Below are 24,086 nucleotides of genomic sequence, written 5' to 3' on the forward strand. Positions count from 1 at the left end.
TTATTGATTGATTTGAGAGATGGTTTTTATGATAAGCCAGGTCAGTCCTGGAAACTACTTTCTGTAAGAGCTCATAGATTTAACAGCTATATCACCTTTTATGTAAATTACTAGGAGAGAAAATCTCCATGAAAGCAACATGATGACTAAAAGTGTAATAATAATTTGAGAAATTGCAATCTCATTAAGTCCAATTTCTTGATCCGTGTTCTTAGAGAACAAGCCATTGGTTCATGAAAATTTCCCCTGTGCCTATGTGTTCTAAGGTTTTCCCCACTTTCTCTTCAAATAGTTTCAGTGTAGTTGGTTTTAAGTGGAGATCTTTGATCCACTTGCATTTGGGCTTTGTACAAGGAGATAGGAAAGGGTCTATTTTCACTCTTGTGCATGCTGTTTGCAAGCTGAGCCAACAAAATTTGTTAAAGAGGCTGTACTTTTTCCGTTGTATATTTTTAGGTCCTTTGTCAAAAAACAAGTGACTGTATGTATGAGGATTCATTACTGGATTTTCTATTTTGATCCACAAAAGAACCAAGATGTCCTTCAATAGATGAATAGATACAGAGATTGTGGTATATTTACATAATAGAGTACTACACAGCTATTAAAAATAATGACTTTATGAAATTCCTAGGAAAATGAATGCATCTAGAGAATATCATCTTGAGTGAGATAACCCAGGCACAAAAGAACAGATGTAATATGCAGTCACTGATAATTGGATACTAGCCACTGAAATCAGGCCATATTAAGCTCAAGAATAACAAAGGCCAAATAGTGAAAGCCTCAGCCCTTCTTAGGAAAAAAAGTAAGTGTATAGCACCCGCTCAGAGTGTGGTTCAACTAGACCTTAAATTATGAATAGCACAAGAACTAGGAAAATAGCACTGTGGCAACTTTTGGTATTCAAGGATCATTATGTTTAATCTATACACACCATGAAGACTCTGACTGTTTTCATGTTACATTCTGTTCTACATGTACTTTATGCTTATGCTAACTAGTGGGATTTCAATGCATGTTATCAAATCTCTAAAAGTATTGACAAATGCTTTTAAAAATCTGTTCATGTATCTCCCTTCTTTAAATAGAGTTGTAAAAAAATAATTTTAGAATTTTAGATCTCCCAGAAGACACTAAACACGTGAAGTAGTGTAAGAGTTTATGGACAGTGCACACAAGATGAGCAGATATGATATTTCCAGACATCACTAGAGGAACCAGTGAGAGGTATGGTAAACTAGATACATGCACTGTATCCCAATATTTGGTGGGTACGTACCAACTTTACATTTGACAGAATTCCTGAAATATTTGTTCAGAAATATGATTTCTCCCTGATCTTTTGTATAGAATTTCTGTCTGGTCTCACTAAAATGATGTAGATCTTTGGTGCAAAGATGCATCCAAGCATCCCTGCACTAGAAGCCAAGATGGAGAAGATCTCCACAGCAACCATGACCTTGCCCTTGGTGCTATGGTACACAGGAAGGAAGGTGACCCAGACACTGCAGAACACTAGCATGCTGAAGGTCAAGAACTTGGCTTCATTGAATGTGTCAGGCAGATTCTTGGCCAAGAAAGCCACAGTGAAGCTTCCAAAGGCCAGGCAAGCCAAGTATCCCAGTACAAAGTAGAATGCAGTAACTGAGCCCTTGTTGCACACAATGATGATGTGGCCATGTTCAGAGTGTTCATCAGTATCAACAAAGGGAGGAGAAACTGCTATCCAGGTTGTACAGAGAATACATTGAAAGAGGGAACATATGGGAATAATGTAGTTGGGAGTCCCTGATACCAGAAAGTTTCTAAACCTTCTTCCTGGGTCTGTGACTTTGAATGCCAGAATCACAGTTACTGTTTTGGCCAGAACTGTGGAAACAGCCACAGTGAATACAATCCCAAAGGTGATTTGCTGTAAGATACAGGTTACTCTGTTAGGATGGCCAATGAAGAAAAAGGAGCACAGAAAACAGAACATGAGTGACACCAGCAATAGGTAGCTGAGGATTCTGTTATTGGCCTTCACAATAGGAGTGTCATGGTGCTTCACAAAGACCCAAAGTACCAGAGCTGTGAATGCAGAGAGACAGAAGGCTAGTAAGGCAAGAGCCATCCCCAAGGGGTCTTCATAGCTTAGAAAGATCACATCTTTCTGAAGGCATTTGTTGTGTTGTGTGTTGGCATAGTGGCCTTCTGGACAATTCACACACTGATCCATATCTGATGTGCAAAGGAAAGTTAGGTTAGTGCTGCTTTAGGAATTTTATCGGCAAGGTATTTCAAGTGAGGGTGTTGAGAGAAGCCTTGCAATGCTGCCTTTGATAATGAGAATACATTTGAAAGACATTATTTCACAGCATTGCTTTAAATTTTTAATGTTCATAAGGTTTTAAGTGAAAATCAAACCAAGCAGTTATTTATCTATTTAATTTGTTGGTTATATCATTTATTATGTTATCAGAATGCAAAGTTTTCTGAAGCATGTGTTGGTTCTAAGTTCATATCAAGCAGATTATTGAAGTCTGAGAAGATATATTCATTAACTACAATGAGGTTGGGTATAATTTCTAACTACAAAACTCTACACAGATTCTTGAGATCATTGAGAGCAATATTATTTCTGTCCCTGTGACATATTGAGACTCTGACTTCTACAGAGACAAGACCTGTAATATGTCCTAGAGAATTTACTAGCTCAATCTCCCTGACATAGAAAAAACACTAACTTGAACAGGTAGGCTGCATGTATGTTTGTGTGCATATGGGTGCATGTCTGTGGGCTTGTGTGTGTGTCTGTGTTTTATGTAAATGTAACAACTGTATTATCAAATTTGTATGATTCCTGTCATAATTCATTAGAAGAACGTAGACAATATAGGTAATATAATATAAATATTTGAAAATTAAAAAACATTTAAAAATGAGTCCTCAGAATATCCTCATCTGGCAGTAAGTAAGTAAACATTTTGGTTATTGTTCATGAGATGCAGTAGCACTGAAGAGGAAAAAAGACCTGTGTAGATACGTTGTAGTAAAAAGTTCTCCTTCAACTCAATTCTTCATTTGGAGTGCTGAGCACTTTCATCCTTGCCTCATCTCCATTCCTAGGGGACTCAGTGTCTGTGAATGCACTCAGAGATGAAATCAGTATTGACAAACAGAATGAGAAACAGAACAGAGGAATTCTCCAGCTAGAGTGGTAACGCAGATGGTTTGTTTAAGCAATGGTACCCCATTCCTAAGTTGTCATCCTGATCATGGCCACAATATGAACTGATTGTAGTTTCACTTCATATTTATGTCATTTCAGGAAATGCTGATGTGCTTTGTTGGTTTTCAGAATTTTTATCTACAGCAGTGCATTTGTGGAGACCTATTATTTGATAAGTTGTTTAAAAGACTAATAAGTTGGATTAGGTATGAGTAGAACATTCTGGTCTAAGAGAACCTGAGTTCAGACACATCAGTCATGTCAGGTGTCTCACAAGTGCATGTAAATGTACATACAGGGCTATTATTTGCTCCTATGTGTTCCCAACATGTGTTACCCGTCCCACATATGTAAGCAATTAATTTAATAAAATACATTAGGAAATTTTTTGTGGAATCCATCAATGTAACTATTAATTCTTATTTGTTTTTACATATAAAACAATTTCAGTGTACTTTAAAAAATTATTTTTGAGTATAGTATATGATCGAGTTCATCAATTCAAAAGACATCTCCTGAGTAGGTTGCTTGGTTCAATGTACCTTGGGAAAAGGCTTAGATAGTAAACCTTAGCAAGGAATGATTCAACTGTTGAACCATTGCACAGGCATGACATGTCTTCTAAGAACTTTCATTCATTACATGGAATGAAGGGCAAAATGAATAAAAAGTTAATTATAAACTTTCTGCATTTTGTAAACCCTAAATAATTATTTTAATTATGGGAGTGGTATGTAATATGCTGATATGATTCTCTTTGTGTATTCTACATCATGGGTCAACTCTTGCCCTTTATATCCTGGATTCAGATCACATCTGGCTTTGAAGATAGTCCTCTGAATAAAACATACTTAGCAGTTTCTCATAAATTTGCAAATACTTTACTCTTCTGTATTAATCTTACAGAGTACGTAGGTCTAATACCTAGCTGTCTCATGATTAGTTAAGTTACTCTATAATAGTTTTCGTTTTTAGAGGCTCCTATATGTACATGTTTCCATAATGTTATGTTGGACAGAGATATTCATGAAATAACACTAAATTAATTCTTTTTTATCTATTGTGAATAAATAGAAAATATATGTAGTTTTATAATAGATTAATTATTGGGGAAATCTTGTGGATAATTGCCTCAAATAGCAGTTTTATTTTCTAAAGTATTTCTTTGTGAAAATGTAATCTTCCATTAATTCAAAGAGTCAGCGTGTATGTAGGGTAAGAAACAAGGTATGTTTGCTTGTATATGTTTTTGGCAGAATTTCATTAATGTTCTCTCAATTACATATGTATATATATATATATATGTGTGTGTGTGTGTGTGTGTGTGTGTGTGTGTGTGTGTGTGTATGTATGTATGTATCTATATAACTAGTAAATTAGAAAAGATGTATATTTTATACTCAATTATTTCAGTGTAGCACAAGAGGAATATATATTTGCAGGATTTATCAGAGCAGCAAACACTCACTTGTCTCATTAGAAATTTCATTTCCACTACAACGGCTACAAAGAAAACAGCAGGCTCCCATTCCCTCCTTCCAGATTCTTTTGTATCCAGGACTACAATCTGCACTGCACACCGAGGATGGCATCTGAGGTAAATTAGACACATGTGGATATTGAGTTTTAGCCATTTCTTTTATGTTTTATATTAGCACATTTTGAGTTCAATAAGGTTTTTTCATGTACAGTAACTGATGGACAGTTCACCTTGTCCTTTGTTTAATGACCACATGAATATTGGAAATAAACTGGATAATGATAAATAGTTTCTGAACACCTACTAACTCAGGAAAAAGAGGTGATAGTGAGCTGTGTGCAAAATCTACAGAAATTGCAACATGATATTTTTTGGGTAATTATTTTCAATGTGGCACTAAGTACTGTGGACCAACGGAGGGAATTTTGAAACATTTTCTTATCCAACACTACCTGTCCTCAGAACTTTGAAGCATTCTCTTAATTGGTAGTTGATATGGGAATGCCCATCTCACTGTGAGCAGTAGTGCCAGTAAGTAGTGTTCTATTATTAAAATAAGGTTCTTTAAAATTAATTAATGATTTGAAGAATATTTCCCATATTTTTGATATAGCTGAAACAGGGTTTTATCATGATGTATCAGTAGATTAATATTCTCAATGAAGATCAGAGTACATGTTCTCCTTTTGTTATCTATAATTTTCTATAAGTTTGTGTCAACTCTGTAATATTTTAAGGACTGTGTTAAGTCATTGTAAGGAAAATGGGCATATTTTTGTACTTGATATTAATGTATTTTCAGGTAGTGTCTTTATATAACTTATGGATGGTTTGGATTCCCATATATGGCAGACTGGTACGAAAGAGATAGAGATTTTCACACCTCTGCCTCTAAAGTGCTGAGATACAAATATGAACCAAAATAACTATCTTACTTTTAACTCTGACAATAATGGATAATACTATTCTCTGCATGTATTGTAGTACTGTCATTGGGTTATTAAAAAAGAAACATCGCCATATCAACATGTTGTTTTGATGTTTTATCACTTGTTTTGTTTTGTTAACTCTGAATGAACCAGTATTGGGCTTGTAAAAAGCTTCTAACACAAAACATCTGAGAAATCTAGGACAAATGAGATCAAAAGTAAGGATAATAGGTATAGAAGAGAGTGAGAACTCTGAAGCCCTCAAAGTGCAAGTGGTTTTATGTCCCCGTGCAAGTGGTTCTGTGTCTCTACCATGAGCTCTGAGGGTGGTGCATGTAAGCTTGGAAGACAGGAAATGCTGACCCTGTGCTACAGTTCTCTGTATACAGACAATGCTTGGAAAAGCTGGTCTTCTAGGAATGCCACCCACCTCAAGAACAAGGAAGACCACCACTTCTGCACTGAGGGGCCCATCTGGAGACCTCAGGACACAGTACCTGAGGAACAGTCTGGACAGGATCCTTCTGGTTTCTGACCATACCTGGAGCTGAACCTGTGCTACAGCTCTTTTTACCCAGACCCAAGTAGGATAAATCTGGTCTCTCAGGAGTGCTAACACATGTAAAAACACAGGAGAGACCAGTTCTGATCAAATTTCTGGCCTAAGAATAACCCATCCAAACATTCAGGACACAGGAACGAAGGAGCATTCTGAGACAGGTTCCTTCTGGTTTCAAGTTGAACCCCGAGCTGCCACAGTAATACAGTTCTCTGTACCCAGATTTTGCTGGAAGAGAGCTGGCTTCCTAGGAGTGCTGTTACACCTCAGAGCACAGGTAAGACCACCAAATCTGCTCTAATGGACCTGCCTTAAACCGTCAGAACACAGGAATCTAAAAGCATTTTGGGAGAGATCTCCTCTAGTTAATGTTTGTGCACTGAGCTGACCCTGTGCCACAGCTCTCTTTACCCAGAACCTGTTGGGAAAGAGCTGGTCCTCCAGTAGTGATGACAAACAGAAGGAACAAGCCACTGTCAGAATCAGCAACACCAGTTAACACCAGAGGTGAATAGATGGTGTTAGGCAAGTCAAAGAACCTAAGCAACAGAAATCAAAGCTCACAGCATCATCACAACCCAGTTATTCCCCGATCAGCAAGTCCTGGATACCCCAGTACACCAGGAAATCCATATTCTGATTTAAAATCACAACTCATGATGATCTTAGAGGGGTTTAAGATGGCCATAAATAACTCCCTTGAAGAAATTCAGAAATACACAGGCAAACAGTTAGACGCCCTTGAAGAGAGCAAGAGAACACACATACACACACACACACACACACACACAGACACACACACACTCACACAGGACCGAAAGAGGAATACAGGACTACACAAAACCCACAGAGAATACAGGGAAAAGAACAACCATCCAGGTGAAGAAATTGAGCAAAACCATTCAAGATGTAAAAATGGAAATATAAACAATAAAGAAATCACAAAGTGAGACAGCCCTAGAGTTAGAAAACCTAGGAAAGATATCAACAGTCATGGACAGAACCATCACCAAAACAAACCTGGAGGTCGAAGAAAGAATCTCAGGGGCAAAAAATACCATAGAAAACATTAATACAGCAGTCAAAGAAAATACTAGATGCAAAAAGGTTCTAACCCAAGATATCCAGGAAATCCAGAACACAAATAGAAGATCAAAACTGAGGATAATAAGTATAGAAGAAAGTGAATGTTTTCAACTAAATGGACAGTAAATATCTTCAAGAAAATTACAGAAGAAAACTTCACTAACCTAAAAAAATAGATGCACACAAGCATAAAAGAAGCATAAAGAACTCCAAATAGATTCTATCCAAAAACAAATTCTCTCCTTCACATAAGAGTCAGAACAACAAATGCACAAAACAAATAAGGATTATGAAAAGCATTAAGGGAAACAAGTAACTCATGAATGCAGACCTATCAGAATCACACTAGACTCTTCAACAGAGACTATGAAAGCTAGACGATACTGAGAATGTGTCATACAGATCCTAAAAGAAAGAAATGCCAGGCCAGGAAACTATCTCCAGCAAAACTCTCAATTAACATAGATGAAGAAATGAAGGATACAGGAGAGTGACTGCTATCAAGACTCAGGGCTTGCCTTCACAAAACTGAGCCTGCAGAGAAGCTTGCTGGAGCTTTCCAACCAGAGCTCATGGAGACAGAATAGAGTCACTGCAGTCAGAACTCACTACCTGACCTCAAAGAGACAAACACCCAGAAGCAATTTCCTTCCTGAGCCTATGGGCCCTTAGATCCACATGAGAGACAGGCTCCAGTCAAAGACAACAAGATCACCTAAAATTACAGACAACCAGATGTGAAAAGCAAAGGAATCTAAGCAATGGAAGCCATATAACTTGAAGCAATCCCATTGAAATCAAGGCTGCCCACTCTTACCCTAACTATTCAAAATAGCACTGGAAGTTCTTGGCAGTGCAATTAGACAAGAAAAATAAATCAAAGTGATTCACATTGGAAAGGAAGAAATCAAAACATCACTATTTGCAGGTGATTTGATTGTATACTTAACTGACCCCCAAAAATTCACCAGAGTACTTTTGAAACTAGCAAACAACTTCCAAAAAATTAACTCAAACAAATTAGCCTCCTTATTCTAATCAATGGATAAACAGGCTGAAAAAGGAATTAGGGACCTGACACCCTTCACAATAGCCACAAAGAATATACAATTACTTGGGGTGACCCTAACCAATGAAGTGAAGGATCTGTATGACAAGGACTTCATGTCTCTGAAGAAGGAAATTGAAAAAGATCTCAGAAGATGGAAAGATCTCCCATACTCGTAGATTGGCAGAATCAACATTTTAAATATGGCTATCTTTCCAAAAGCAATTTACAGACTCAATGCAATCTCCAATAAAATTCCAACTTAATTCTTTACAGAGTTAGAAAGAGCAATTTGCAAGTTCATCTGGAATAACAAAAACCCTAGAATAGTGAAATTTATTCTCAAGAATAAAAACAATTCGGGGGGAGTTTTCATCTTGATCTCAAGCTATATTACAAAGCAATGGTGGTAAACACTTCATGGTATTGGTACAGAGATAGGCAGGTAGATCAATAGAACAGAATTGAGGACCCAGAAATGAACCAACACACCTATGTTCACTTGATCTTTGAAAAAATAAGTAAAAACATCCAATGGAAAAAGCATAGCCTCTTCAACAAATGGCGTTGGTTCAACTGACAATGAGCATGTAGAAGAATGAAAATCAATCGTTTCCTAACTCCTTATACAAAGCTCAAGTCCAAGTGCATCGAAGGCCTTCACATAAAACCAGGTACACTGAAAGTATTAGAAGAGAAAGTAGGAAGAGCTTAGAAAACATGGGCACAGAAAAAAAAAATATGAACAGAATAACAATGACTTATGTTCTAAGATAAAGAATTGACAAATAGTACTTCATGAAATTGCCAAGTTTCTATAAGGCTAAGGACACTGTAAAGAAGTCAAAATGGCAGGCAACAGATTGGGAAAGTATCTTACCAATTCTACATCTGATTGAGGGCTAGTATCCAATATAGAAAAAGAAAAAGAAAAAGAAAAAGAAAAAAACCTCAGGAAGCTAGATAATAGAGAATCAAATAATCCTATTAAAAATAGGGTACAGAACTAAGCAAAGAATTTTCAGCTGAGGCATACAAAATGTCTGTCAATCATCTCAAGATATAAATGCTCAACATTCCTAGTCATCAGAAAATGAATATCAGAACAACCATGAAATTCCATCTTATACCAGTTAGAATGGCAAAGATAAAAGCACTCAGTTGACAGAAGATTTTGGGGTTGATGTGGAGAAAGAGAAACACTCATCCATTATTAGTGTGATTGTAAGATTGTACAACTCTGGAAATTAGTCTGTGGTTCCTGAGAAAATTGGACATATTGCTACCTGAAAATCCAGCTATTGCACTCCTGGACATATACCCCAAAGATTCTCCCACATATAACAAGAACAAATGTTCCACTATGTTTAAATCATCCTTATTTATAATTGCCTGAAGCCAAAAAGACCCAGATATCCATCAACAGATGAAGGACCCAGACAATGTGGTACATTTTCACAATGGAGTACTAGTCAGCTATTAGAAACAATGACTTGATGAAATTTATAGGCAAATGAATAGAACTAGAGATTGACATCCTGAGTGAGGTAACCCCATCACAACAGAACACACATGGTATGTACTTACTGATAAGAGGATACTACCCCGGAAAGGTCTGAATAAGCAATACCCAAGAAACAATTCATAAACATTACAAAGCTCAAAAAGAAGGAAGGCCAAAGTGGGAATGCCTCAGTCCATCTTAGAAAACAGAACAAAACTCTCATGGGAAGAAATGCAAGGTCAAATAGAGGATCAGGGTTTGAAGAAAAGATCACTCAGAAGCCTACTCACCTTAGGATCCACCACATGTGCAGTCACCAAATCCAAGAACAATAGCTGAGCCCCAAAAGTACTTACTGCCAGGAACCAGTCAGACATGCCCCTAAGGAACTATGCTAGAGTCATATGGGTACAGCTGAGGATGCTGGCAGCTAACCATCTCTGAACTCAGGGACCCAATGAGGTTGCTAAAGAAAGGACCTAAGGAACTGAAAAGGGTTGCAACCTCATGGGAAGAACAACAGTATCAACAAAGCAAACTCTCCAAATCTTCCATGGAGTAAATCTCTAACCTTTGTGCACCTATTGATTCAGTTTGGAATGTAGCTGAAGAGAGAAGTGTCTGTCATCAATGTGAGAAGAGGCTTTGGTTCCAGGGAGGACATGTTTTCCCTATGTATGGGGAATGCAAAGGCAATGGGGTAGAGAGGGTGATTATGAGAGAGTGCACCTGTGTGAAGGCAAATGGAGGGAAAGGTAGATGTAAGCAGGGCTGTGTAAAGAGATAACATCTCAAATGTAAATACAGAGGATATAATGAAAAAGACAAAAAAGAAAACAAAACATTTTATAACAAAACCAGATTTACACAATATCTTTAAAAAATCCAGGCATACAAAAATTAACAGATGGAAAACCCCAACACAAGGAAAGAAACTGCACCCTAGAAAAGGTGAGAGAGTGTCTTCTTTCAACTAACACAAAAGAAGACAGCCACACAAACACAACTACACCTCTAGCAATAAAAATTAAAGGAAACAACAATCATTGGTCCCTAATATCTCTCAACATCAATGGATTCAATTCCCTAATGAAAGACATAGACCAACAGACTGGATAAGTAAAAAGAACCCAGCCTCTTTTCTGCATACAGGACACACACCTCCATGACAAACACAGACACTACCTCAGAGTAAAAGGGTAGAAAGCAATTTTCCAAGTAAATGGTCTCAAGAAAGAAGCTGAAGTAGACAGTCTAATATCAAATACAATTGACTGTCAACTAAAGTTATTAAAAAAAATAAGAAAGGAAATTTTACACTCATAAAAGAGAAATTCACCAAGATGAACTCTCAATTCTGAACATCTATGCTCCAAATTTAAGGGCACCTATATTCATATAGGAAATCTTACTTAATCGCAAAGCACACATTTCACGTCACACAGTAATGTGGGAGACTTCCACACCCCACTCTCATCAATAGACAAATCATGGAAACAGAAATTAAACAGAGACTTAGTGAAACTGACAAGTTATGAACAAAACGAATTTAACACACACACACAAATATGTATATAGTATACACATATATACACGTTTATCCTAAAACAATAGAATACACCTTTTTCTAACCACATCATGGTTCCTTCTTTAAAACTGAACATACAATTGGTTACAGAACAGGCCTCAACATATACAAGAAGATTGAAATAATTCTCAGTGGAGTTGATGATTTGTAAGTTGAATTTTAATACAACACCTTTCTATTGAATTTAGAACAAAATAATCATTTATTTCAAAGAATTCCATTGTGAGAAATGTAACCATATATTACATAGAAATATATAAAATCATACATAAAGAACGAAACAACTTTCAAACTGATAAAAAGGGGGGCCATTTCTGGACACTCTTAGAAAATCATGTAATTCTGTGTTGTGTGGTGTTTTACACTTAATGGGTGTGCAAATGTTGAACCTTACTTGCATTCCTGGAATAAATTCTTTCTTTGCCCAGAGACTGAATTTTGTGTTGTATGTTCTGTTTTTATGGTACGTGTTTTTGTCAGGAATGAATCTTACAGAATTATCAAAGAAAATTTTCTTTAATTTACCTTATTCCCTGTTATCGTACGTTATATTTATTTCCACTTCTTTTATAAAGAAAAGTTTTTCTCTTCTATGTGAATGAGCCTCTATATTCTTTGCATGCAACCAAGAAATGTCTTAAAAAATAAATCAGCCTTGTTTTGATTTCATTTTGAGACTGTTACTAAAGTATTTAATTATAACTGAAAATTATTTGCCACCTTTGTCTGGTTGTGGTTATTGCCGATTCTGATGTGTTTTTAATAGTCATTTCTTTGGGTTCTAGTGTGGTCTGTGCGTTCCTTTGTTTGACCTTTTGTTTACCTCACTGACAAGTGTGAAGGAGTTCTTCAAGTTTATGTAAAACTGATTTTCTGTGAATATGAGTTTCTGTAATTGTGTTCATTAATGAATTTTGTAAGTGTCCTTCTATTCTATGGTATGACATTTTGTGTATAATAACAGTAGTTAGCAATCGGGACACTTAGTATTTCATAGCTGTAACATTAACCTCACCCATATCAACATTGGTTCCAGAGGTGTGTGGTAATGGAGGACATTACTGTGTAATAAGGAAGAGAATATTGTTTAGTTTAAAGGAAAGAACATCAAACGATGGTAAAAAAACAATTTTGTAATTATTAAATTTTGGAAAAAGATTTTGATATGACAAAAGTATATTTTATGCATGTATGAAGTCTTCAAAAAATTAGTAAAAGTATGACCCAAGAAACAGAAACCTAATACAGGAGCGTAGGAATTGGTTCCTAATGTGACAATATATTTCATTTCAATATGTTTACTGCTGTGTATTTTGAATCAAAAAGTTAGCATACACTCACCCTTCTATGTCCTGTGGCCAACTCAGTCATTCCTGCAGACAAACGAAGGAGTTGACCATGTGGAAAATATGGGCTGAACTGTCCTATCTTCACCTTAAACGCAACATGTTGTGAGAAATTCCAAATGTGAAAAATGTCATATTCTTCCTGCAGTGTTTCTCTATGTTTCATAATCACCCTGTCCCCTAGAGGATTAGTAAAGTTGACTTTTCTCAGAAAGGAATTTACCTGAAAGACAAGGATCATTCTATACTGTAGTATGTTCCTTCAAGGCACACAATGGATTGTGATGACTTAGAAATGGCAACATCATTTAAAGAATGAAAGAAAAATCATAAAATAAGCAAAGGAAATGAAATGATAATATTCCAAGAATTTCAGTCCACTCAGAGAGACTGTCAAACAAAAAAAAATGCAGAACCAAACACAGATATGCAGCACACTCACACAAACAGTCATACACAAACACACACCGACAAATAAACACAGAGAACCACTCACATGTTTTCTGAGTCACACATATAATACAGCTATACAATTTTTTACACACAAATGTACATAAATGTTGACACATATATGTAAATAATCTGACAAAAAGAAAGCTATATAGGCACTCACATAAAAACATAGATACATAACACAAATTACATACACTGGCACACACACAAAAACATGTACACACACAATCAAATACACAAACACACATTCACAGTGAAACATGGGAAGATGCATAAATATATAAGCACCAGTCCAGAATGATATTGAGACACAGCGATATTTATACTCAAACCTAATGACAGTAATGCAGGAAGGCCAAGGGAAAGACACACACAAAAAAATATAGGCAAACACACCCACAGTACAGTAAACACAAATACAAATGAACACATAGACACACAAAATATTTAAGTTGGTATACAAAGAAAAATACTCAAATAAATGGACAAAGAAATAAATGTGCATACATAAACATGCTTATAAAACAAAGTCATACATAGAACAACATTGTTTCTTACTTCCACAGTTATATAGAAAGGTAAACATATATGTAAAAAAACACAAATATAAACACAGATACACAGAAAGAGTAAAACATATACATTTACTCATTAAGAAAGATAAATTCACACATCTATAGATGAAACTGAATACCAACACTATTTCTTGTTTACTTACTCTGAGAAAACCAAGTATGCTCCACAGAGCCTACATTGGGGCAGAATAACTGGAGACACCTAAAGAAAAGCATTCCTTAAAATAATTTTCTTATAATTGACAAATAAATACAAAAACTCATCTTCCCATCATGAAGAAATTTCAAGAGGAAAGCCTCTATATCCAATATGAGAATATGCTGACGGTTATTCAGGTGCTCATTATGAAACCACAAATGATACCCTGAAGATTCTTTTTCCATTCACATTCATACCAGTCACTAGATTTTCTTTTTCTTTATGAAAAATGTACAGAAACCTATCTATTTTATAAAATATTTCCTATTTCACTAAGTGTAGGCATCTGAGAATCTCTAAATGACTATGCAATTGAAAACAACAACAATCATCCAACAAAAGAAACTCTACCTTCAAGCATGAAGAAATGACTCCATTCCCAATGTCTGTTGCATGATTATCAACTTGTTGCAGATTCATCTCATGTAGTGCATGGGCCACGGCATACACAGCATTGTATATGTTATGACTACCATCACTAAAGACCATGTTAAACTTCTGCTCCATTAGCCATTCCAGTGAGACATTGGATGTAGACTCCTCTAGTATTTTACAGTCAGATGCTGAAGATTCATTGGTAAAGTACTTCCAATCTGGCATTACTAGATATAAATCTTTGTTTTTGGGATGGTACAATGTCTGTACAAAATTTTTAAAGCTAGAAATCTCACCATGGTGGGGCAGAAAAGTAAGAGTCCCATAGAATGTGCCATGAGTTAAGTCTCTGTTACTGGTAGGGAAATTATATTGTTTTGTGGTGACCCATATTCTCTGTATAACTGGAGATTCCCACATTCTGAAGCTCAATTCAATAATACTGTCTGCTTCCCCATGAATGATAATAACATTAGTAGATGACATCACAATTTGTTTGTGGAACAGTTCAGTTTTGTCATAAGCTGAAATAATATAGATTAATATGTTCACAAAAGCAAAGCAAATTCCCTTATCTTCACTCTCTTTTATCATCTCTGAGAGAAACTGATGACCTTGATCATCATAGGTAATGACAAGGCCGACCCAGTTCCAATTGAAGTAAAGTAAGAAGGAAACCATTGCCAATGCTAGAGATGTGTGGCTTGGGTCCATCTGGTAGAGAAAGGGAAATTGTTCATTATCTCTGAAGTCGGAATGGAAAGGTCCATAGTTCAGCTGAAGGAGCTACAACACAGAGAACAGCATGAGGTACAGTGCACATAAAAACCTGTGATCATATTTAACTGCAAACAGTGATTACCTGTGACTTATCCTCTCATCTCTGATTCATATGAGCAATTGTGGAAGCCTAGCACATATTTCTAATGAGAGCAGCAAGCATGGCTGTTTAAGAAAGGTGAAACAAAATGTATTTGCATGTTACAATAACTGCCATTCTGTCTTTCAGCTTCTGTCTTGATATCTGTGTTTTTCAAGTTTGGAGGGATTTTAATATATTTACAACTTGAGGATATTTGACTATTGTTAAAAGGCATTTATTATGACTTAAATCAGAAATAATTCTGATATTTATCAGGAAATTTTTATGAATACTACTGCTTTAGATTTTAAGATAAATATCCGAATCATGTATACTACAGGTTGTGATGCACATAAAGATGCCAGAGTCTCCTTTTTAGAACAAAGCTCCAAAATACTGTGGGATTATCTGCCTTGTACCCACGCAGGAAAGAGAAAAATGAACAAAGTAAAATAAAATTGTAAACAAGTTTTGCCAGCCTAAACTGTTAACAGCAGAACAGATTTAAAAACATCCTACTAAATACCCAAGTATTTTGGGGGCAATTATGTAGAACTCATAATTTGTAACTCTTGAGGAAAATACAGAGGAACAAAGTTAGATTGGATGGGGTTATTTCCTTCAAATGAAGTGTTTTATAATGAAGGAAAAAAAATCATGTGTAAAAATATGAAAGAAGTAGATCAGAACCACCAAACCCTTCCCTCATAAAAAGTTCACTTATGAGGCCTGGTCAGAAGTTTATCTGAGTAGCCAGGGGGCAGAGAGATCTCTGCCGAGTGCGCATGAAAGCACACCGCTGCCCTGACTGATCCAGGGACCATGAATCCAGCATTGGAACCTCTGTTCCCACCCAGCAGCTTTGGGGCATAGGACAGAACTCAGACCATCCGCCACCTGGACCAGCGGAGATCCAGGGACACAGACCAGGTACAAGGGAAAGGCAAGAACATATCACTGAAAACAAGATGGCAAGTGGAAAGTGAAAGAGCATATTCCAAGGAAACCAAGACAACCTGACAACACCAGTACCCAGCTCTCCCATCAGAGCAAACAGAGGAATGCCAAACACTCCATAAAAAGAAGATGCAGACCTAAAATCACACCTCAAATCGATGATAAAGATCCTTAAACAAGAACGGGAGGAAAAGCAAAAAGAATCAGAAGCTTCTAAAGAGGAAACAAGAAAAACACTCAAAGAACTCAAAGAACTAGAGGAAAAGAGAACCAAAGAGATGAAGTAATGGAAGAAGGAATTTAAAATGGAAATTGACACAATATGAAAACACTAAAAGAGACAACTCTGGAGGTAGAAAACCTAAACAAGAAATCAGGAGTCACAGATGCAAGCATTTCCAATAGACTACAAGAGATGGAAGAGAGAATCTCGGGGGCCAAAGACAACATTGTAAACATAGACAAAACAGTCAGAGAAGATGCAAAAACCAAAAAGCTCCTAACCCAAAATGTCCAGGAGATCCAGGACACAATGAGAAGACCAAACCTAAAGATAATAAAAATAGAAGAGGGAGAAGAATATCAACTAAGAGGCAGAGTAAATATCTTCAACAAAATTGTAGAAGAAAACTTCCCTACCCTTAAAAATGAGATGACCACGAGCATAAAAGAAGCCTTCAGAATTCCAAATAGGTTGGACCAGAAAAGAAATTCCTCCTGATACATAATAGTCAAAACACCAAGTGCTCAAAGCAAAGAAAGATACTAAAATCAGTAAAAGGAAAAGGTCATGTAACATATAAAGGCAGATCAATCAGAATCACACCCAATTTCTCAACAGACTATGAAAGCTAGAAGAACCTGGACAGACATCATGCAGACCCTAAGAGAAGACAAGTGCCAGCCCAAGCTGCTATACCCAGCAAAACTATCAATCATCAAAAGTCTCTGAACCAAATAAAGCCCAGGTCCAGATGGGTTCAGTGCAGAATTTTATCAGATAGTTATTGTGGACGTAAAACCAATACTCTCCAAACTATTCCAAAAGATAGAATCAGATGGAATACTACCTAACTCATTTTTTGAGGCTACAATAACCCTCGTTCCTAAACCACACAAAGACCCTACAAGGAAAGAGATCTTCAGACCAATCTCACTTATGAACATTGACACAAAAATACTCAACAAAATTCTTGCAAACCGAATCCACGAACACATCAAAACAATCATTCACCATGACCAAGTAGGCTTAATTCCTGGGATGCAGGGATGGTTTAATATAATGAAATCCATCAATGTAATCCACCATATAAACAAACTCAAAGAACAAAATCACATGGTCATCTCACTAGATGCTGAGGAAGCATTTGACAAAATTCAACACCCCTTCATGATAAAAGTCCTGGAAAGAACAGGAATCCAAGCTCTATACCTAAAAATTATAAAAGCAATATACAGCAAACCAACAGCCATCATCAAACTTAATGGTGGGAAACTTGATGAAATACCACTCAAATCAGGGACTCAACAAGGTTGCCCACTTTCCCCTACCTATTCAACACAGTACTGGAAGTCCTGGATGGAGCAATTAGACAGCAAAAAGAAATCAAAGGGATACAAATAGAAAAGGAAGAAGTAAAAACATCACTCTTTGCAGATGACATGATAGTGTACTTAAGTGACCCCACAAATTCCACCAGAGAACTTCTACAGCTGATAAACAAGTTCAGCAAAGTGGCTGGATATAAAATTAACTCAAACAAATCAGTAGCTTTCCTATATTCAAAGGACAAACATGTGGAGAAAGAAATTAGGGAAAAGATACCCTTCACAATAGTCACAAAAACTGTGAAATAATTTGGTGTGACTCTAACTAAGCAAGTGAAGGACCTGTATTCAAACCTCTAAAGAAAGAATCAAGGGGCTTCCGACGCGCAGTCCGCCAGCCGGTGGATGTGCGGCAACAACATGTCCGCCCCGATGCCCGCCGTTGTGCCCGCCGCCCGGAAGGCCACCGCCGCGGTTATTTTCCTTCACGGATTGGGAGATACTGGGCACGGATGGGCAGAAGCCTTTGCAGGTATCAAAAGTTCCCACATCAAATATATCTGTCCACATGCGCCTGTTATGCCAGTCACATTAAATATGAATATGGCGATGCCTTCTTGGTTTGATATTATTGGACTTTCACCAGATTCCTAGGAGGATGAATCTGGAATTAAACAGGCAGCAGAAACTGTAAAAGCCTTGATAGATCAAGAAGTGAAGAATGGCATTCCTTCTCACAGGATTATTTTGGGAGGATTTTCTCAGGGAGGCGCCTTGTCTTTATACACCGCTCTCACCACACAGCAGAAACTGGCTGGTGTCACTGCACTCAGTTGCTGGCTTCCACTTCGGGCTTCGTTTTCACAGGGGCCTATCAATAGTGCTAACCGAGATATTTCTGTGCTCCAATGCCATGGGGATTGTCACGCTTTAGTTCCCCTAATGTTTGGTTCTCTTACTGCTGAAAGACTGAAGGCATTGGTAAATCCAGCCAATGTCACCTTCAAAATCTACGAAGGCCTGATGCACAGCTCGTGCCAGCAGGAAATGATGGATGTCAAGCACTTCATTGATAAGCTCCTACCTCCAATCGACTGATGTCACAAAGAGGCCTTGAGTAGAAGCTCACCAGCATCACAGTAATAAGAGTATAAACCTTTTCCCATGACTGATCATAAAACTTCTAATGTTTGCAGTGTTAAAATGTTTTGCAAATACATATCAATGATACAGAGTAAATGCTGTTGCCCTCATGGGAAATGTATGATCCTTTTAAGTTTCTATGCATATATTTGTATTATATGGTTCAGAATATACTAGTATTGCAGTAGGTAAGTGAAGCAACTTGCTTCTTTGTCATTCATTTAACAAAATAAGATAACACAGCAGAATTTATTACATCATTTAAAAATTACTATACTCTCTGAAAATTTGTTCAGGTCTAAACAAGCTGCTAAGATGTAAGTGACTTCTTAATTCTCTGAGTTAGACTACAGTTTTACCCCACAGGTGTTCAGTCACCATGCAGTGTGTGTATTTTGGTTTGTGTTCATACATACGTTACTGTAATACCTACAAATCCCATGGTATTACATTATCCCTAATAACAGGGACAATGCTTTTAAGTGTCAGAAAGTAAAACCGCTCTCTTCAATTGATGGCCCTTCTATTGGGGACCAGGCTTTCCCCCCCCCCCCCCATGTATGTAATTTTTCTCCTCAAGAGAAAAAAAAAATAGGTTCTTTTTTGATTTTCCACAGAAAACTAATATTGCCTGTCATTAAAAAAAAATCTGTCCACATATATTATATTGACATTCTTAAACACAGACATACAGTATTTCCAATATAGGTAATGTGAAAAGAAACCAAACATTACTTAAGCTTACATATTTCAAATAACTGCACCTTTAGGCTGTAGAGTTATGAGAATCTTCAGCCCTGGTAATAATTCTGTGGTTTTATTTTTCTGTAAAAAAAAAAACTTAAAAGGGTAAATAATATCTTGGCATGTTTAGAAATACTTGTGACTGAGTTTAAAATATAATTTCTTAAACATCTTATAGCAGAGTTTAAGTTTACATTTTCTGTACATGTTATGCTTAAAACCAAATACTGTTCAAAATGAACAATCAAAGTTTTGTTTTATTTTTATCTGGGTAACATACTAATTAGAAATTTTCATCTTAAGTAAAGGAGCTTTTGATAATCAGTCTCCTGTGCAAACATTAAAATAATAATTATGATTTTAAATCATCTACATATTCAAAATACTGGTGAAAATTATTTAATTCATGGGTAATAAGGACTGGTTAGAACTCACATATATAAAACCCATATTTATAACTGTTACCACACAATTGAATATGTTGTAAAAATTAAGGTTATTTCAGAACGGTTGCTTTCCCTGCTGTTTTCCAACCGACCAAGAAGAAGCATCTTTATAAACAGGTGCTAACTGATGGAGATCATTTGGTATGTCCTGGATAGAATGTTGACAGTAAGGCCAAATGCTTATGTCTGGATTTAAAACAATTTCAAACAATCATTTACTATTTTGCTTTACTTTGAAGAACATAAATATACTTCAGTTATTCTATCTGTAAAGATTTATTTGGGGTAAGAAATATTCCGTTAAATTTGTGTGCTGTAATGTGGGAAAATGTCATGTTTTTCACAGTTTCTATCAATGTGAAATAAAATTTAATTTTGGCTTAAAAAAAAAAAAAGAATCAAGGAAGATCTCAGAAAATGAAAAGATCTCCTATGCTCATGGATTGGAAAGATCAACATTTTAAAAATGGCCACGCTACAAAAAGCAATTCAGTGCAATACAGATTCAATGCAATCCCCATCAACATTCCAAACTAGTTCTTCATTGAGTTGGAAAGAACAATGCGCAATTTCATCTGGAATAACAAAATACCTAGAATAGTGAAATCCATCCTCAACAACAAGAAAACATCTACGGGAATCACTATCCCTGACGTCAAGCTATATTACACAGCAATTGTGCTGTAAACTGCATGGAACTGGTACAGAAATAGGCACGTGGATCAAATGTATAGAATAGAAAATCCAGAAATGAGCCCTCACGTATATGGTCACCTGATTTTTGACAAAGGAGCTGTAAACATTCAATGGAAAATGGACACCCTATTCAACAAATGGTGCTGGTCCAACTGGCACTCAGCATGCAAAAGAATGAAAATAGACCCTTTCTTATCTCCTTGTACAAAGCTCAAGTGAAGTAGATCAAAGATCTCCACATTAAACCAGATACACTGAAACTATTAGAAGAGAAAGTAGGGAAAACCTTAGAACACATAGGCACAGGAGAAAATTTTCTGAAGAAAACACCAATGGCTCAAGCTCTAAGGTCAAAGATTAACAAATAGGACTTAATGAGATTGCAAAGTTTCTGTAAGGCTAAGGACATTTTCATGAAACCTAAATGGCAGCCAACAGAATGGGAAAAGTTGTTTACCAACTCCACATCAGATTGAGGCCTAATATCCAAGGTATACAAAGAACTCAAAAAGCTAGACACCAGAGAATCAAACAACACTATTAAAAATTGGGTTACAGAGCCAAACAAAACGTTCTCAATTGAGGAATATGGAATGACTGAGAAACATCTAAGGAAGTGCTCAACATCCTTAGCCATCAGGGAAATGCAAATCAAAACAACCCTGAGATTCCACCTCACACCAGTCAGCTTGGCCAAGATCCAAAACTTAGATGACAGCAGATGCTGGTGAGGTTGTGGAGAAAGAGGAGCACTTCTCCACTGTTGGTGGGGTTGTAAACTTATACAACCACTCTGGAAACCTGTCTGGCGATTCCTCAGAAAATTGGACATATTACTACCTGAAGATCCAGCTATTCAACTTCTGGGCATATACCCCAGAGACACTCCAATATACAACAAAGATACATGCACCACAATGTTAAAAGCAGCTCCTTGTATAATAGCCAGAAGCTGGAAAGAACCCAGATGTCCTTCAGTAGATGAATGGATACAAAAATTTTGGTACATTTACACAATGGAGTACTACTCAGCTATCAGAAACAATGACTTAACCTAATTCATAAGAAAATGGTTGCATATAGAGAATATTATCCTGAGTGAGGTAACCCAGTCACAAAAAACAGACATAATATGCAGTCATTGATAGTGGGATGCTAACTCCAGAGGCTCGGACTGTCCCAGAAACAACACACAGACTGTGTGAAGCTCAAGAAAAACAGAAAACAAAACAAAACAAACAGAATAAAACATTATGCTCAATCCTTACACACCAAGATAACATTGACTAATTCTGGGTTACATCCTGTTTTAAATGTACTTTTTGATCATTGTAACTAGTAAGACCTTAATGCAGAGTAACAAACCTTAAAAAAAGAAAAAAAAAAAAAAAAGCCAAGCACTGACAAAAATGTATTTGTATACATTTATGCCAAAATCTTTAAATTTTTTTTCTTTTATCTTTGTTTGTTAAAGTAAAGTTTAAAAGAAATGTTCACTTATGAAAGTCCACTCTTGTATCTTATGATGAGGAAACAAAAGAAAAACAAGGTAAAATATAGCAATAATTTCCATGAACATTTGAAATATCATTAATTATAAAATAAAATGACTTATAATAACTATACCAGTACGTTATTGAAATTTTTGCCAGTGTTTCTTCGGACAGTTGGCACTCAGTACATTAATGGTCAGTAATATATTCACTGGTAGTAAAATGTCTAACTCAACAGACTGCAATGGAGGTTTTCATTATATCCAGTGCCACTAAAATATCATGAGCTGCCAGTTTAAGATTAGTCTGCCATGCCTTTGCAAAAAATACACTAGATACTTAAAAGTTGGTTTATTGAGAAAAATTGTAAATAAAATTCTGTTCCATTATAGTTTATCACTGATAACTAAACTTTTAACAGCTCCATGAGTGTAAGTGATCCATGATTGTAAGTGATAACTCTGTTATTTCATGGTTTACCAATGATAATCTAAACATATGACCAAGATAACACATATCTGGGGACAGAAGTAATATTTTCTATGTTTTGGATTGACATGAATAAATCTCTGCTTATTGAGATTTCTATGAATAAAACTCTGAATGCTAGTCTGTCAAGGCTCTAAGATTCTCTCTACCACCAAGCCAGACTCAATTCTTCATGACCTCCTCTATCTCTCCTTTCTAGAAACTGTCAACTTCTGGAGGTGGCCCCTAGCAAAAGGCCTATCATGTCTCTGATTAGTAAGTACTATGGAACTGCATATATTGACATAAGCATGGATCCAGTCTCATCCACTGATTTCTTAATTGATATCAAATTCCCACAAAGAGACGTGACTTTAAGAATTCCTGGCCTAGGAAAACTCACATGTGGAGATATGAAGATGTCCAGGTATAACCCCAAATATAAGGATATCCTCCAATCAGGTCCTGTAAGCAGAAATGAACACATAGTTTCTTCATCACATATATAATTAGGCATATGAATATGTGTTCCATTATAGCCATATAGTACAGGTGTTAGAGTATATCCATCACAGTGGCCCAAAGTGTATTTTATAGTCAAAGTCATATTTGGCAAAAGGTCAGGATTCCTGTTGATTTCATCCACTGTAAAGGCTAATGCCAAAGCATATTTGTGGTATTTAGTTGTTTCTCTGTAAAAGAGAACAGTGTTTATTGTGGACAGATGTCTAGGTATGATCACTTGTACTCAATAGATGCACTGTCCTGTACAGGAAAAATGTGACCAATTTCAATAAGTCATTACTGTCTAGAGTGCAACATAAACTGTTATGAGGAGGGCTTTATGTGAAGGATCCATGTACACAGTCCTGTATACCTTAGCTTCTAGGATTTAGGTCAGGTGCCACCTAAGAAAAGAAAATTTTATATTGCATTAATAAAAAGGAGAAGATTGGATTGAATGTGTAAAAGTATTAAGCTTGTTTTTTGTTCTTCAGACTTAGCTACAGGAGGGAAGATTCAAGGATTTGCCTAATCTTCATCTTCAGAGCACTTAGGAAATGTACATTTACAAGGAATAATATAAATGCACTTACAGGACATTCAGAGTCTGGTTAAAAACTTCTTTCTCCATAGGCTTCTGAACTGCTCCAAGGATGAAGGAACAAGTTGGTCCCAAGTACTTATCCTTGACCTCGTTTAAAGTTATTCTCCAAAAGCACCTGGGATCAACGACATTTGCCATGAGAAGTGGAATGTTGAGGAGGGAGAAGATTATCATCAAAATGAACATATTTCCTATCTGAAATCTGTGCAGAATGGATCGTGAAGTGCCATGCATATCAGCACATCAAATCTCTAACAGCTTTTAT

The 24,086-nt window shown here is 36.4% G+C and overlaps 1 protein-coding gene and 1 pseudogene across 3 annotated transcripts; one reads left to right on the plus strand and one right to left on the minus strand.

Moving 5' to 3' along the window:
* Positions 1-1,318: 1,318 nt before the first annotated feature.
* On the minus strand, positions 1,319-24,007 carry LOC308413592 (vomeronasal type-2 receptor 116-like; the record flags this gene model as incomplete). Of its 2 annotated transcripts, none has more annotated exons than XM_080908651.1 (6): positions 1,319-2,073; positions 4,683-4,806; positions 12,750-12,977; positions 14,333-15,142; positions 23,117-23,405; positions 23,811-24,007. In XM_080908651.1, 6 exons carry the CDS (start codon positions 24,005-24,007, stop codon positions 1,319-1,321), a joined length of 2,403 nt encoding a protein of 800 aa, XP_080764777.1. The 2 variants fall into 2 exon arrangements, with proteins under 2 accessions (XP_080764777.1, XP_080764776.1); XM_080908650.1 differs by having other exon boundaries at positions 1,319-2,223.
* Positions 18,105-19,012, plus strand: LOC308413599 (acyl-protein thioesterase 1-like; annotated as a pseudogene). The gene has a single exon. The product of its transcript is annotated as an acyl-protein thioesterase 1-like (transcript).
* Positions 24,008-24,086: the final 79 nt, after the last annotated feature.

The sequence above is a fragment of the Micromys minutus genome, assembly GCF_963924665.1.
Source record: "Micromys minutus genome assembly, chromosome: 32".
Taxonomy (NCBI): domain Eukaryota; kingdom Metazoa; phylum Chordata; class Mammalia; order Rodentia; family Muridae; genus Micromys; species Micromys minutus.